The 18,309-nt window shown below is 35.5% G+C and overlaps 1 protein-coding gene across 3 annotated transcripts in view; it reads right to left on the bottom strand.

The window, feature by feature from the left end:
• Window positions 1–18,309, bottom strand: part of GPR107 (G protein-coupled receptor 107) — a 99,863-nt gene that overhangs the window by 28,049 nt on the left and 53,505 nt on the right. For 2 of the 3 annotated variants that reach the window (XM_051980193.1, XM_051980194.1), the window contains exon 15: window positions 173–222. In XM_051980193.1, coding sequence (XP_051836153.1) covers window positions 173–222 — 50 coding nt within the window. Of the gene's footprint in view, window positions 1–172; window positions 223–2,511; window positions 7,444–18,309 lie in introns of those variants that run through there. The other variant, XM_051980195.1, reaches the window with a different exon arrangement.

Below are 18,309 nucleotides of genomic sequence, written 5' to 3'. Positions count from 1 at the left end.
ATGTTTGTTGAATTTCATTAAAAAATTAAGTTCTGTGAATTGAGAGATTCATTTATGAATCAAGGTTTAAAATCAAATATAAGGGTAAAAATTTAAGGCCTACCTAAAAAACATATAGTACTTTTGTTCCCCAACACGGTCCTCATTTACAGTGCTAAGATTTCTTACTCACCAATACGTAGTAATGTCTGAATAGTTTCAGCTTTGCTAAGTTAATAGCAGCTATGGAGAGAAAGAAACAAAAGAAAGGATCATTATTTTATGTTATAGGAAGTTACAATCAGGTGGTTGCAATAGCTTCTCCAAAAAGAGAGTTCAACTCTGGTGCAGATCAGCATTCCCCTGTAAAAATTATACATCACAGGTGTTCTGTTCATTTGGCAATGCATGCTTCAAGTAAGAATGATGTGGGAGCAAAGTACTTGAAATCCTGAATTCTGCTTACAGAATTGCACTGTCTCAAACTGGCCCAGAGGTATCATTTGGAAGAATCTCTTACAACTGAGGTGGTGATTTCAATTAACCACATCTGTGCCTTTTGAAGAATTCAATTAGGTTTTCATTGTGATCCTTTTTCACTGTGTAATCGTGATAACCCTTTTAAGCACATAACCTGCTACTTTTCTGGCTAAATTCCATCAAAATTGGTGCCCAAGGTCAACAGAGACAACAAACTTTCTTATCTTCACTTATCATGAAATACTGATACTAAGTAAGGTACAATGAGTCTTTTTCTAGCTTGATAATTCATTACTCATAAATTTTAGTAAATACTGATTAGTAACAATCAATTATTGTCTCAATTTAAGCATATGATAGTTGGTGGTAAAGACAAATTTTTTTCTTCTTATTCTTTTTATGACTGATGATTAGTGCCAGATATGCAAACACAAGAAGAAATTTACCCTTTACACAGTTAACAATTTGTAGTATATTCAAAAATACAATTTGGATGCCTAGATAAATTGATATTAAAGCACAGAAAATTCCTAAGGGAATCAGAGCTCTTAGGAATTAAACAATTGCAAAGCAAAAATAACAAACATTTATTAAATACTTACTATATGCCAGCACTGTGCTTAGGAGGATACAAAGGTAAAAATACTCTTTGATCTCAAGTGTTTTAATGAGGGAGACAACATATAAATAATTAAATACTATAAAATATATACAGAATAAAAGATAATCTGAAAAGGGAAGGCACTAGCAGTGGGAAGTTACATGAGAGGCTTCCTGAAGAAGGTGGGAAGTGAGTTAAAAGATAATGAGAAATTGGACCAACCAATGAAAAGGAATAGTCTAGTGACACTGTTGTATGCAAGAAACAGCAAGGAGCCCTGTGAGGACCACAGAGTATGTGGATGAGAGTAAAGTCTAAGAAAAAAGATAGGAAGAGGTCAAAGGCAATAGGGAATCACTAGAGTTTAAATGTGGAGATATATGTGATACAGTTAGAGTTGGACTTTAGGAAGGTAAGCTGAGTGAAGGATGAAATGGAGTGGAGTGAGACTTGGAGGAAGACTAATAATCAGAAAACCTGTTGCAATAGTCCAGATGAGAAGTGGTAAACTAGTTTAAACTAGTTATGTAACTGTAGGGGTAGAGAGAAGCTGATGCGTATGAGACATGTTGTGAGGACAGAACAGCAAGATTTGACAACAGAGTGAATAGTAGTTAGAATGAGAGTGAAAAGTTGAGGCAACACTGAGATCCTGAATCTGGGTAACTGAGAAAATGATGGTGTCCTCAACAGTAATAAGGATGTTCCAGCTTGAGGAGAGAAAGATTTGGGGAATAGATGAGAACTGAGGGACATACATATGAATATTTGCTTTTATGTACAATACATTCATCAACCAAAGCTCTCTTCACTACCCCTTATCTTCTTTTTTTTTTTTAAACTACCCCCTACTATTAAAACCTTTTTAACTTCTCTGGTTCTTCCATCATTTAACACTTATGATTATTTATAAACTATCCTTTAGTCCTTTTTGTTTATGGAAGAAAAATAATATCTCAACGTTTAGATTGTTGGGAGGACAAAGAAATAGTTAACATTCAAACTCTATATAAACATTTTTAGTGACTGACTGAGTGAACTGAGGCTTTCCCTAAGAAAGCAATGAGCTGCACCTTTTCTTCTGCTCAATGAGTAACAGTCAAGGAGCAGTCCATCCATTTTTAAATGCTTACATTTTTTCTGTTCCATTTTGTTTGTCTGAAAAATACGACAAATGAGATCTGTATGTACCATGGCTATCTTCATTTAAGAAACTACTTCTGTACATAAAAGTGTCACTTATTTATTTATTCTGCTTGAATTTCTAAGTACTTTCTAAGCACATCAGGTTCATTTCACAAAACTATGCTGGGAATCATTATTTCTCTCCTGTCAGAGGGAGAATTTAAAGCAGAGGTTTGCTTTAATGGAAAAGGAACCGCATCCCCTACCCTCATCTCTTCCGTCGTCCAGAGCGGTGCCTTCAGTGGCACACTAAAAGGGTGTGTCAATTGTTCTTTTTTTTTTTTTTGTAAATACTCTTTGGATTTAATTCTCAATAATGAAACATTAACAAACTACAAAAGTATATGTGGTTGTTTCAATATATGCTCTTTCAAAACTTCTAATAATTCTAATAATAATAACATAGGATTAATTTTTACTCTATCTTTCAAAGTTCTATGCGAGATCATTCTCTATTTTTAATTTTCTTACTTCATTTTCTTTTTTTTTAATATTTTATTTTATTTTATTTAATAATTACTTTATATTGACAGAATCCATGCCAGGATAATTTTTTTTTACAACATTATCCCTTGCACTCATTTCTGTTCCGATTTTTCCCCTCCCTCCCTCCACCCCCTCCCCTAGATGGCAAGCAGTCTTATATATGTTAGATATGCTAGATATGTATCCTAGATACAATATATGTTTGCAGAACTGAACAGTTCTCTTGTTGCACAGGGAGAATTGGATTCAAAAGGTAAAAATAACCCGGGAAGAAAAACAAAAATGCAGATAGTTCATATTCGTTTCCCAGTGTTCTTTCTTTGGGTGTAGCTGCTTCTGTCCATCATTTATCAATTGAAACTGAGTTAGGTCTCTTTGTCAAAGAAATCCACTTCCATCAGAATATGTCCTCATACAATATCGTTGTTGAAGTGTATAACGATCTCCTGGTTCTGCTCATTTCACTTAGCATCAGTTCATGTAAGTCTTGCCAAGTCTCTCTGTATTCATCCTGCTGGTCATTTCTTACAGAACAATAATATTCCATAACATTCATATACCACAATTTACCCAGCCATTCTCCAATTGATGGGCATCCATTCAATTTCCAGTTTCTAGCCACTACAAACAGGGCTGCCACAAACATTTTGGCACATACAGGTCCCTTTCCCTTCTTTAGTATTTCTTTGGGATATAAGCCCAATAGAAACACTGCTGGATCAAAGGGTATGCACAATTTGATAACTTTTTGGGCATAATTCCAGATTGCTCTCCAGAATGGTTGGATTCGTTCACAACTCCACCAACAATGCATTAGTGTCCCAGTTTTCCCGCATCCCCTCCAACATTCATCATTATTTTTTCCTGTCATCTTAGCCAATCTGACAGGTGTGTAGTGGTATCTCAGAGTTGTCTTAATTTGCATTTCTCTGATCAATAGTGATTTGGAACACTCTTTCATATGAGTGGTAATAGTTTCAATTTCATCCTCTGAAAATTGTCTGTTCATATCCTTTGACCATTTATCAAATGGAGAATGGCTTGATTTCTTATAAATTTGAGTCAGTTCTCTATATATTTTGGAAATGAGGCCTTTATCAGAACCTTTAACTGTGAAGATGTTTTCCCAGTTTGTTGCTTCCCTTCTAATCTTGTTTGCATTAGTTTTATTTGTACAAAGGCTTTTTAATTTGATGTAATCAAAATTTTCTATTTTGTGATCAGTAATGGTCTCTAGTTCATCTTTGGTCACAAATTTCTTTCTCCTCCACAAGTCTGAGAGATAAACTATCCTATGTTCCTCTAATTTATTTATAATCTCATTCTTTATGCCTAGGTCATGGACCTATTTTGATCTTATCTTGGTATATGGTGTTAAGTGTGGGTTCAATTGTTCTTAAAACTGGAAAATTCTTTGAAGGCAAGAAGTCTGTGAACCTTTATGGAAACATGTTAGGAAAATTGAGACAGAAGTGCCAATTGAGTAAGTCAACTTAAACAAGAGCCATGCCACTTTGAAGGGTAAGTTATGACATTTTAGAGAACTTATTTCTGTTGGAGATAGAGTAGAAAAATGAAACTATCAAAATGTTTTTGCCTTTACTAATCAGTCATGTGGTAGGCATAATTGAAAAGTGATTGCTACTTGCAGCTACAGCCACTAAGAGAATCTTAGAGTGCTTTCTGAAATTTTCGGTTCAGTCTTCTAAGTGGAAGACTAAGTGTTAAAGTGGTCATTTACTAGAATGGTTATATAGGTTAATACTAGCTAAAGTACATGAGACTGTGGCATACAATGGAAGGAGCACCAGGAGCCCAGGCAGGAACCCAGCTTTGATACTTATTATTTATGTGACCTTGGATAAACCACTTCAACTTCTCTGGGCCACAATTTCCTTATATGAAAAATGAGAGGTTTGATAGGCACCTTTCAGTTCTGAATTCTGTGCTCCTATAGTACAACAATGGCTATCAAACCTGCCTTGAAATTCAGGTTTAGAAAAGTAAGTAGGAAAAAATCATGAACTGGAGACATTCAGAGTCTGGCTGTCCATGGGAGGCATAGCACCATGGGTGCCAATAGCTCTGATTGGCACATGAAGAGTCAGGGTGCTGGGCAAGCAATGAAAGATGATGTCTCACTGGTAAGAAGGGAAAACAGAGAGCTACTCCTCCTAGCTAGGCAGCATGTGACATTTCCCCAGGGTTATGCAATGAGTCAGTGATGTAGTTATCAGAGGGCTGGAATCCTGAGCTTCAGATTGCTATTCTTCACAAGAGGATTTCACAGGAGCTACAAAGCAGTGCCTGCTAAATGATTCTTTTGAAAATACTAAAGCTAGGTGCCAAAGGGATTATTAATTGGGGGAGAAGGGAGTTGGGAGGGGAGAAAAGGAAGGGGAAGACAAATGCTATTTCTGGTTCTACCACAACAAAGGCAAAATAATGGAAAGGGACAATAAATCAATAGCAAGAAAGAACACTAAACTCTTAAGCCAGGAGACATGGGTTCTAAACCTGATTCTGACACAATCTCAATGAGTACATGTAATTTGACACAACCTCTTGGAACCTTAAATTCCTTTTCTGTAAAATGAGGGGATAGCCTTTTACGCAAATGTTTGAGGGCCATATGTATACAATTTTTACTATATTGTTTAAAAATAATAGCCACCACCACATTATCTCAAGAATGTAAGGCCAAGTGCCTCACCTTACTTCCAAGGGATCTTACTACAAAGGAGAAGATCAAACACCCTGGAAGTCACCACCTCTTCAAATCCTCATTCCAAGATTCAGTATCTCCCTGACCTATGCTACTGCTGCTTGTGTTGAAGCACAAATATGCATCTATCAGTAATCAGTTCTCTGTGGTTCTCTCTTCCCCCTCAGATCAAAGCAGGCAGACAGGCCCCTCCGCAGGTTTCTTATGGTGTGCTCTGCCAGTGTGTGCTGATGAGGTGAGGGGCTCTCCCTTATTTCCTAAGCAGAAGCAGTCTCCTTCATTTCCCTGAGGAGTTTCCTAAATGCTTACAGAATGATTAAATAAATAATGAAGCAATTGACAAAGTTAGAACCTAGGGGTAGGATATAACACAACAGTGACTCAAAATACAAGACTACCAATGCTCAGTCATCATCATTTATTTACTTTAAGAGTTTAATACTGAATGTTTCACATGGTATACAAAAACAAAAAGCATCTATAACTATAATTGGGAAATAAGGGTGAAGATAGAACAGAGAGGCAGGGGAAGGATTCTACATAGATTTAACCTATACTCAACACTATCCTTTTCCTTTCCTCTTTTTTCTCTACAGATATTGATCCATATGGAATCTTGAGACAAACTCAAAAAGTGATGATATTAGATTCAGAATAACCAGAAAGGAAAAAAATCAGAGGAAGACTGAATGCAAACCTGAATCTAAAATGATGTTAAGACTTTCTCATTTTGGAAAAGACTTCTTTCCAGTTTTTAGAAAGAGCATGGTTAAGCAAAGCTTTTACTTTCCACAAGATCTCTTAAAAACTGAATAATGCTTTTTTTTTTTTTTAATCAAAACTCTCAGAATCCTCAAAGGATTTAAGATATGTAATAAACAGAAAACACAATGTCCATAGACAACTATACACAAAGTCAGTGATTCAACAATGGATTGATTATGTGACAAGCATGTTGTAAAGCCTAGTTTTCATTATCCTCATTTGTTAAATGGCTCATTTATTAAGGCTAACTAAAAAGGGGAACCAAGATAGTAGAGTAGCAGGAAGCAATACAGACAACTTTCCTTTAAAACTCCTCCAAACAGATCTAGAAAATGCCCAAACTAAATTCAAATGGGAAAATCTAAGAAAAGGGTTCTTGTAAATCATTTTTCTAGTAGAGATCCGCACATTAAGAGCCAGAGTTCTGTAGACACTGGGGAGAGGGTTTGGATAGGAATGCCCATGTGTCACAGATCGAGGGAAGACTGAGGATGGGACTTGCACCTAAGGGTAGCAGTCCAGGATGAAGAACAGCTGTGGGCCTTGAATAGTATATCCAGAGACATTCAGAAATAAGCATTAGCAGTGTGGTTTATATCCTAGGAGCAGAGTGGGGTATCCATTTCAGCTTTAGCCCAGTCTGAAGCCTGGAGAAATAGCCAGGATAGGAATCTCATACCAAATCCAGGTCAAACTTGAAGAGCTCAGATTAGCGGGCAGCAATCATCCCCTTCCCCTTTTACCACTGTGAGAGTACTACAATCTCAACCTGAATTAATCCCAAGACAGATCCTAGAACAACAAATATGTAAGAAAACAACATATTTCTCCCCAAAATATAGAAAGCCCAGTACCTAAGAAAGTAGCAACAGGACCAGAACACATCTTCCCTCTAGAAGTATAGAGAGCCCAGTCCTAACATTGATCTGAAGACAAGAAGCAGGCTGAAAGAATGAGCCAAAAAAAAAAAAAATTCTATTGAGTCAGAAGCACAGTGGGAAAAAGGGATTATGCAACCTGATTCTATCTTCAAAATGTAGTCTTTAGAAGTAACTTTACCAATAGAAGAAGGGATGAAGTTTATTTCTGAATCCTTATAAAACATCTGAGAGCACCTAGGTAGAGGAAGTCTCATCTTCATGAGTTCAATTCCAGCCTCAGACACTTACTAGCTGTGTGATCCCGAGCACGTCACTTAACCCTGTTTGTGTCGGTTCCTCATCTGTAAAATAAGTTGAAGAAGAAGAAAATACCACTCCAGTATCTTGGCCAAGAAAACCCCAAACAGGGTAAAGAGCTGAACAAGACTGAAATGATTAAACAACAAAAACAAAAACAAAAACAATTTCTGACCCTCCCAGGTAAATTGAAAACAAATGCTATAATTACTGAAATTCTGGTCATTACCACTGATGCATTTTTGGTGGAGTTGTGAACGAATCCAACCATTCTGGAGAGCAATCTGGAATTATGCCCCAAAAGTTATCAAACTGTGCATACCCTTTGATCCAGCAGTGCTCCTCCTGGGCTTATACCCCAAAGAGATACTAAAAAAGGGAAAGGGACCTGTATGTGCCAAAATGTTTGCAGCAGCCCTGTTTGTAGTGGCTAGAAACTGGAAAATGAATGGATGCCCATCAACTGGAGAATGGTGGAGTAAATTGTGGTATATGAATGTTATGGAATATTATTGCTCTGTAAGGAATGACCAGCAGGATGAATACAGAGAGGCTTGGAGAGACCTACATGGACTGATGCTAAGTGAGATGAGCAGAACCAGGAGATCATTATACACTTCGACAACGATATTGTATGAGGATGTATTCTGATGGAAGTGGATTTCTATGACAAAGAGACCTAACTGAGTTTCAATGGATAAATGATGGACAGAAACAGCTACACCCAAAGAAGGAACACTGGGAAACGAATGTGAACTATTTGCATTTTTGATTTTCTTCCCGAGTTATTTTTACCTTCTGAATCCCAATTCTCCCTGTGCAACAAGAGAACTGTTCGGTTCTGCAAATATGTATTGTATCTAGGATATACTGCAACATAGTTAACATATATAGGACTGCTTGCCATCTTGGAGGGGGGGAGGGTAGAGGGAGAGAGGGGAAAAAACGAAACATAAGCGAGTGCAAGGGATAATGTTGTAAAAAATTATCCTGGCATGGATTCTGTCAATACAAAGTTATTATTAAATAAAATAAAATTTAAATTAAAAAAAAAAAAAAGAAATTCTGGTCATTACGAAGTTTTTAAAAAAAATACTTGTGCTAGTAGTAAAGATGTCATGCTTTTTAATGTCAATCTTATTCTGCAAAATCGTTTGTCAGTAACTGCAAAGTTAAACATTTCCCCACCTTTTCCTCCAAAATTTCTCTAGCAAAGTCACCTTCAAATAATGGTCTGTCTTACTGGCCCTAAAATATTCTTAGATCCAGCATCTGATCATTAATTTCCTTTATATCTCCAGTTAGTCTGTGGGTAGCCCCTGCAACACTATGGGCTGTGTCAGTCAAATATTCCACCCTAAGCTCTAATTTGAGTTTTCAAATATCTTCCTTACTTTGCTTTCCTTATTGACAATTCAGCAACATACTTGAAAATGAAAAAGGTCATACATAGCCTGCAGGAATAGCCTGGATAGCAATCAGCAAAACTTTGTTTGATGAATAAATCTGACCTTCCCTGAATATGTAAGTTAATTGAATAAGATGTGCAAGTAAATAACAGCAGCTTAAGCACAAGTAAATCAACTACAGCTTACATAGACTAGGCAAGGGAATAATTCAAAGGCAATGAGTACAATTGAATAACTAACAAAACATACAATAAAAAACCAAACGTCTAGAAACTACAGAACAATAACAGGATCAAGAACTTCTAAAAAAATCAAAAAACAAAAAAATCAAGAACTTATGAGTAGAGGTTTGGATTTAACACCAATCTTTTTTGTTGTGATTGTTTATTTTTAAATATTGTAATATTTTCTCCGTTACATTTAAAACAAATTTTTTTACATTTGTTTTTAAAACTTTTGAGTTCTGGGTTCTCTCCCTTATCTCCACCCTCAAATAAGAAATCACAGTGAAATTATGCAAAACATTCACATACAAGTCATGTTGTAAAAGAAATAATAGATCTCCCAACCTAATGGGAAAAAAAATTAAATTAAATTAAAAAAGAGAGAGAGAGAATACTTCAATCTGTAGTCATGCAACATGGATAGGAATTTTCATCATAAGTCCTTCAGAATAGTCATAGATCATTGTACTGCTGAGAATAACAAAATCATTTACAGCTGGTCATCTCAGAACTTTGTTATTATTTTATATATAGTATTTCACTTTGCATGAGTTCATGGAGGTATCCAGGTTTTTTTTTTTTTTCTGAGAGCATCCTGCTCATTATTTCCCATAGAACAATAATATTCTATCACCTGCATATGCCACAATGTATTTAGCTACTCCCTAATTGATAGGTATCCCCTCACTTTTCTTTTTTTTTGCTCTGAGAAGAGAGCTGCTTTAAATATTTTTTATACATATAGGTCATTGCTTTTTTAAAAAAAAAACTCTTTTGGTATTCATGCCTAATAATGGTGTTGTCAGATCAAAGAATATGCATGAATTTACGGCACTTTAGGCATAAATCATATCTTTTGATTATTTATCAATTGGGGCATGGCTTTTATTTCTTAAAAATTTGAATCAGTTCCTTCTATGTTTGAGAAATGAGGCCTTACTGTCAAATTGTACATACCCTTTGATTTAGCAGTGTTACTACTGCACTTGTATTCCAAAGAGATCTTAAAAGAGGGAAAGGAACCCACATGTGCTAAAAAGTTTGTGGCAGCCCTTTGTGTAGAGGCAAGAAACTGGAAATTGAGTGGATACCCATCAGTTGCAGGTTGGCTGAATAAATTATGGTAGAAGAATGGTATGGAATATTATTGTTCTGTAAGAAACAACCAGCAGGATGATTTCAGAGAGGCCTGGAGAGACTTACATGAACTGATGTTGAGTGAAGTAAACAGAACCAGAAGATCATTGTACGTGGCAACAACAAGCTTATACAAAGATCAATTCTGATGGACGTAGCTCTTTTCAATTGCAAGGTGATTTGGGCCAATTCTAATGGCCTTGTGATGGAGAGAGCCTGTGGGGACTAAATGTGGATTGACAACATAGCATTTTTACTTTTTTTTGCTTCTATTTGCTTGCATATTGTTTTCTTTTTGGTCTGATTTTTCTTGTGCAGCATGATAATTGTGGAAACATGTATAGAAGAATTGCATATAATTAACATATATTGGATTATTTCCCCTCTAGGAGATGGGGTGGGGGAAAGGGAAGGAAAAAAATTTGAAACACAAGGTTTTGTAAGAATGAATGCTGAATACCCTTTGATCTAGCAGTGTTTCTACTGGGCTTATACCCCAAAGAGATACTAAAGAAGGGAAAGGGACCTGTATGTGTCAAAATGTTTGTGGGAGCCCTGTTTGTAGTGGCTAGAAGCTGGAAAATGAAAGGATGTCCATCAATTGGAGAATGGTTGAGTAAATTGTGGTATATGAATGTTATGGAATATTATTGTTCTGTAAGAAATGACCAGCAGGATGAATACAGAGAGGACTGGTGAGACTTACATGAACTGATGCTAAGTGAAATGAGTAGAACCAGGAGATCATTATATACCTCAACAATGATACTGTTTGAGGATGTATTCTGATGCAAGTGGATCTCTTCGATAAAGAGAGCTAATTCAGTTTCAATTGATCAAGGATGGACAGAAGCAGCTACACCCAAAGAAAGAACACTGGGAAATGAATATAAATTGCTTGCATTTTTGTTTTTCTTCCCGGGTTATTTATACCTTCTGAATCCAATTCTCCCTGTGCAACAAGAGAACTGTTCGGTTTTGCACACATATATTGTATCTAGAATATACTGTAACCTATTTAACATGTAAAGGACTGCTTGCCATCTGGGGGAGGGGGTGGAGGGAGAGAGGGGAAAAATCGGAACAGAAGTGAGTGCAAGGGATAATGCTGTAAAAAATTACCCTGGCATGGGTTCTGTCAATAAAAAGTTATTAAAAAAAAAAAAAAAAGAATGAATGATGAAAATTATCTATGCAAATGTTTTGAAAATAAAAACTTTAATAATAAAAAAAGAAAAAAACTAAATCCAATCCTAAAAAGAGAGAGAAATGAAGCTTTATTAGACAAACTTGCTTCAAAATTCTTTTTACAATTACTATTGCTAACTGTATTTCCCCCATTAATTTTCTCTACTTTCATCCTGTCCCTCCTCAAAAATGTTTTGCTACTGACCACTTCCTTGCCCAATATGCCCTCTCTTTTATTACCCTGCCCGGTCCATATCCTATTCCCCTCCTATTTTCCTGCAGGGTCAGATAAGAGTTCTATACTCATATGGAGTGATTTCTAAACTTATATTTAAGCAATTTTAGGTTAAAGCATTCAAGTTCATGCTTCAAAAAAGAAAGAAGTAGTGCTTTCCTAACAGTGGCGTGATGAGAAAATGGGCCTTGTGTTAAAAAAAAAATTATTTAAGTAGTGCTGAAGCCTGTAAAATGGCACCTGAGCCCTTAAGTGTACTAAATATCCTATGAATTCAAAATCTATTAGTTTACTGTACATATCCTCCAATCAAGCAAATGTCAGAAATAAAATTTTCATAATATGAAAATATGTTTAAAAAGACTGCACATATTTAACCTATATCAAGATTATTTGTTGTTTTGGAGAGGTGGGAGGTAAAGAAGGGAAGGAGAAAAATTTGGAACACAATCTTCCAAAAATGAATGCCAAAACTATTTTTGCATGTATTTGGAAAATACAATACTATTGAAAATGAAAAAGAAAAAAGAAAAGGTTGGTAAAAGCATTCTTTCTAGTTGTAAAATAATTGAAAATAATTGGGAAATGGTTGAACCTTTTATAGTATATGAAATTATTGTGCCATAAAAAAAAATGACAAAAATAAAGAATTCAGAGAAACATGGGGGAATTTGTATGAAAAATGGAGAACCAAGAAAACAACATATATAACAAGTATAATGAAAATAAAGATGCCTAAAATTTAGATCAGTTTAATTTTGGATCTAGACAACTGATGAAATATACTTCCTCTCAGTAGAGAGATAGTGAACTACATATACTGTTGTGTATGCAGTCAAATGTGATCCTTGTATCTATTTGTTCTGCCTGTTTTTGCTGATTTTAAGGCAGATGTCTATGACCAGAGTGCCTAAGGTACAAAAAAAAAAAATCAATAAAACATTTTTTGAGTTGTAAAAAATTAGTGAGATCTTGATATGGTAAGCTAGAATAACGTGAACATTTTCCTGAGGGGTCAGGAAGAGGGTGAGGCTATTTTTTCCCTTCATACTTGTTCTACTGAATATAAAGAACAATGCCTAGGAAACTGTGGTTCTATTGCATTTTGTTCAGTAGCAAAGCTGACTGTGACATGCTGCAGTGCCTTAGGAAATAGCTAGCCATTCGTGACCAGACTGCACCAAGTTTCAAAGCACTACTCAAACTCTTAGGAAGAGAAAACAGAACAAAAGTCTACAGCTAAGAAATATTTTTGCTCTACATTAAGCAAAATAAAGGAATCTTTACATTATAACAAAACACTGTAGGAAGTGAGGGAGGCTCACTATCTCATAATCCTTAAGAGAAACAGAATATTGAGGGGTTTTTTTCCCTATAACCCAATATGCATCATTTTGGTCTTTTGTAAAGCCTCCAAAACATGATCCAAATATGACTAGAATATTAATACATTTTTCTTTTGTACTTCACAAGAATTTCCCTTCCTTTTTAAAGCTTCTGTGCCTGTGTCTAAAGCTGACTTAAAAGAGACCTACATTCCCAATAATCTTCAGTGTTAATAGAATCAATTTTTTTACTTCCATTTGAAAAGTGAGTGATGATACAACTTTGACAAAGCTATAATTGCCACTAGGTTCTCAATCAAATGCAGGGAAAGGAATTATGGAAACATTAACTCAGATAGATTTTTATATATCCACAGATGTAACAGAAAACCTGGGGTAAGAAGAGTAAAGAACCAAGTACTTGAGTCATTCTGAACTAAGAAAAATTCATAAAAGAGTAGCTAAATGGACATCTCAGGGCAGTGATATAAATCCAGATTTGAAAAAAATTTTTTATAGGTAAGGGTCTTTCCCTACCAAAAATGCAAAGGATGGCAAGAAAAAATCAGAGGAAATGAAGACTAAAGACTTGAAAGGGAGTACTAAAATACTAAGCCCTAAATTGGTAGCACTTTAAGGTACAGATGTACCCAGAATATATTAGTGCCTTTTAATCTATACAAAGGGAAGGAAATATGCATTTATATAGCACTTACTGTGTGCCAAGCACTGTGCTAAGCACTTGTTATAAATATGATCTCACTTGATCTTCACAATAACCCTGAATTTCAAAGATAAGACTCATAGCTTAAGGTTAGTAAGCAAGAGTGTTTAAAAAAAAAAAAAAGGTGTCTTAGACAACAAAATCTTTATAGCAATATTTTCTGTGGTATCAAAGACTTGGAAACAAAGTAGATACTCTTCAACTAGAAAAGAACTAAACAGAGTATGGATGGGAACATGAAAATAATGGAATGTTATTGTTCTGTGAAAAATTATAAACATAATGAAGACAGAAAAACTCAGAAAGATTTATATAAGCTGATACAAGGTAAGACAGAGTCAAGACACAATGGCACAATAATGGACACATTGACAATGACAACATAAATGGAAATAATAACCAACATAAAGCAATATAAACTGAATGTCACAAAATTATAAAGACCCAAGCTTGATCCCTGGAAAGATGAGAAGGCATTTCTCCACCATTCTCCTCCCCACCCCATGTCCAGAGGTGAAAGTGTCCATGGATGGGGAACACTGCAATAAGATTAAATTTTTCTCCACATATTGATTAGTGTTGCTGAATATTTGTTCTCTCTTTTTAAAATTCTTGGCTATCAAGATAAGGTCAAAATGGATTCATGATATAGGCATAAAGAATGATAGTATAAATAAATTAGAAGAACATAGGATAGTTTATCTCTCAGACATGTGGAAGAGGAAGGAATATGTGACCAAAGAAGAACTACAGATCATTATTGATCATAAAATAGATAGTTGTGATTATATTAAGTTAAAAAGTTTTTGTACAAACAAAACTAATGCAGGAACAGCTAGGTGGCACAGTGGATAGAGCACCAGCCCTGAAGTCAGGAAGACCTGGGTTCAAATCTGTTCTCAGACACTTAAGTGCTAGCAGTGTGAAGCTGGGCAAGTCACTTAACCCCAAATGCCTCAGGGGAGGGGGAAATTTGAGAAAACTAACGCAGACAAGATTAGAAGGGAAGCCATAAACTGGGAAAACATTTTTACATTCAAAAGTTCTGATAAAGGCCCCATTGCCAAAATATATAGAGAACTGACTCAAATTTACAAGAAATCAAGCCATTTTCCAATTGATAAATGGTCAAAGGATACGAACAGACAATTTTTAGACGAAGAAATTGAAATTATTTTTAGTCATATAAAAAGGTACTCCAAATCACTATTGATCAGAGAAATGCAAATTAAGACAACACACCTCTCAGATTAGCTAAGATGACAGGAAATGATAAAGAAGGTTGGAGGGGATATGGAACTGTGAACAGATCCAAACATTCTGGAGAGCAATTTGGAATTATGCCCCAAAAGTTATCAAACTGTGCATACCCTTTGATCCAGCAGTGTTACTACTGGGCTTATATCCCAAAGAAATCTCAAAGAAAGGAAAGGGACCTGTATGTGCAAGAATATTTGTAGCAGCCTTTTTTGTAATGGCTAGAAACTGGAAACTGAATGGATGTCCATCAGCTGGAGAATGGCTGAACAAATTGTGGTACATGAATGTTATAGAATGTTATTTTTCTGTGAGAAATGACCAGAAGAATGATTTCAGAGAGGCCTGGAGAGACTTACATGAATTGATGCTAAGTGAAATAAGCGAACTAGGAGGTCATTATACACTTCAACAGCAATAACATATGCTGATCAATTCTGATGGACGTGGCTCTCTTCAACAATGAGATGATTCAAACCAGTTACAATTGTTCAGTGATGAAGAGAATCAGCTACACCCAGAGAGAGGACTATGGGAACTGAGTGTGGACCACAATATAGCATTTTTACTCTTTGTTATTGTTTGCTTGCATTTTTGTTTTCCTTCTCAGATTCTTTTTTTCTTTCTAGATATGATTTTTCTTGTGCAGCAAGATAACTGTATAAATATGTATACATATATTTCATTGAACATATATCTTAACATATTTAACATGTATTGGACTACCTGACATCTAGAGGAGGGGGTAGGAGAGGGAAGGATGAGAAAATTTGGAACAGAAGATTTTGCAAGGGTCGATTTTGAAAAAATTACCTATGCATATGTTTTGTAAATAAAAAACTATAATAAAATAATTCATCTAAAAAAGATAAAAAATTCTGTTATATTAATATGCTGTTATAAATCAGACAAATTCAGTTACCAATATAGATAGAGCAGATTTTTTTTTTTGAATGTTTACAAGCATTTCTAATTGTTTTGAGACTAGGGTAAGATAGAAAAGTGTTATCACATATAAATGACTATTAATCTGAATACATAAGACTGTCTCAGTCTTTAAGTCTGCAAGACTGTAAGAAATTGTTAACTAGGAGAATCATTATATTGTGTTATTTTTACATATATAATGAGGTATGAATAAATGTTAATATGGAAAAAAAGCAAATAAAAAAATAAGTAGAAAAACAAAACAAAAAACACATCATTAGGGATGACTACTTAGGAGAGGGAGGAAGAAGGATACAAGGGTAAATGTAAGGTGATGGAAAAACAAAATTAGTAATAAATATCTATTTAAAAAACAAAAATAAAAATCAGTATATTTAGGGGTGATTTTCTTTATCTAAGCAAGATGGCCCAGCCATGGCCAGGAAGGAAACAAAGATTTCCCTGAATTCCCACAAATACTTTTTTACTGTGGTCATAGATAGGAACATACTGAAATAAAACAGTTCTCTGGCATGAGTCCCTCAGATCTAATGGGAATTTTAAATAGCCACTAGCATCTGGCCACATAAGTCTGTAGTCAGCTCCACAGTGACAGTAGCCAAAAAGAAAAAGCATCAAGCAGTGTTTGATTCAGTTTCTATTCTTGTTACAGAGGTACCACAACTACGCTAAGGTCAAGAGTTTATTATCTAATAAATGCTTTTCAGATGTCAAGAAAACAGTACATAATGAATGCAGTTTGGGTACGTGTGGGCTACTTTCAGAACACTGCCAACAGCTTAAAAAAAAAAAACCAAACCACTCAATCTATAAGCCTGGGGTTAGCCAATCTCAATCTCCTTAATACTTCTGAAGGTTACTGAGAATCTAAATAGCAGAATACTTCCTGAAAGGACTTAGATTCTTTACCAATGGCAGAGGTAAAATGAATGACCAATAGAAGAGACACTGCTTATTGAATTTATGGTGTATGTTACCAAGCCACTCTTACAAGTTAATGAAATCTGAATGAGAAGGGGATTTTATAGGATTTAGAGGCTATTATTATTCCAAGCTCTAGAGTAATAATAGCTAGTAAAAAGTGGAAGCAGGACAACTAGGAAGCAACTAAAACTAGTAAGTTTTAGCCTCAGTCTAGCCATCTCCCAGAATATGCTCATCATAGGAGAAAGCTTGCATGGCAGAAGAGATATAGTTAGTAAGGCTAGGAAAAGTAACTTATTTTACTTTAGTAAATCAGTCAAAAAGCATTTATTAAGCACTTTCAAAGTCAGACCCTACGGTAAGTACTGGGGAATATCAAAAAAAAAAAAAAAAAAAAAGATAGTATCTGACCTTGGGGGGGCTCATAGTTTAATGGAAGAAACAATATACAAATAACTATATACAAACAAGCTGCCACATACAGGATAAATTGGAGATAATTAACAGAAAAACGGCACTAACATTATAAGGGCCCAGGAAAGGCCTCCCGTAGAAGGTAGAATCTTAGTTGGGACTTGAAAAATGCCAGGGAAGTCAAGAGGTAGAATTGAAGAGGGAAAGCATTAAAGATGTGAGAGGATTACAGCTATGAGAGAAAATCCCAAGAGAGAGATGAACAGAGAGTGAGATAGAGAGAGAGGGAGCAAGAAAGGAGGGAGGTAAAAAGGAGAGAGGGAGGGAAGGAGAAAAAGAAGAAGGGAGGAAAAGAAAGAGGAGGGAGAGAGGAAGGGAGAGAAGAGAAAGAAAGAAAAGAGAAAAGGGGGGGAAGAAAGGAGAGACAGAAAATGTGTGTGTGAGTGTGTGTGTGTGTATGTGTGTGTGTGTGTGTGTGCGCGCATGTGCCTGTTGTGAGGAAAATAATGAAGGATTTGGAATGCTGAAGAGAGTATTTTATATTCGAGTCTGGAGGTGATAGGGAGCAATAGGAGTTTATTGAACCTATTCAGCAGAAGGGAAGGATAATGGTCAGACTTGCATTTTAGGAAGATAAATCATTTTAGCTAAGTAGAAGATGGATTAGAATAGGGAGAGACAAGTGGACAGAAGACCAAGCAGCAGACAATTGTAACAGTCTGGCAGGGTCAGAGGAGAGAAGAGAATATCTTTTTTTTTTTTTTTAATAGCTTTTTATTTACAAGATATATGCATGAGTAATTTTTCAGCACTGACCCTTGCAAAACCTTCTGTTCCACCTTTTCCCCTCCTTTCCCCGATCCCCTTCCCCAGATGGCAGGTAGTCCAATATATGTTAAATATTATATATATATATATATGTGTGTGTGTGTGTGTGTGTGTGTGTGTATGTATGTATGTATGTTTATATATATATATATATATATATATAGTATTTAACATATACTTTATGGATACAATAACTGTATGGATATGTGTATATGTAAAAAATGCAGGCGGACAAAATAGAGGGATTAGGAATTCTATGTAGTGGTTCATAGTCATCTCCCAGAGATCTTTCACTGA

The sequence above is a fragment of the Antechinus flavipes genome, chromosome 2 (genome assembly GCF_016432865.1).
Source record: "Antechinus flavipes isolate AdamAnt ecotype Samford, QLD, Australia chromosome 2, AdamAnt_v2, whole genome shotgun sequence".
Taxonomy (NCBI): domain Eukaryota; kingdom Metazoa; phylum Chordata; class Mammalia; order Dasyuromorphia; family Dasyuridae; genus Antechinus; species Antechinus flavipes.
The sequence above is the reverse complement of the archived record's forward strand: the minus strand, read 5'-3'. Positions and strand labels throughout refer to the sequence as shown.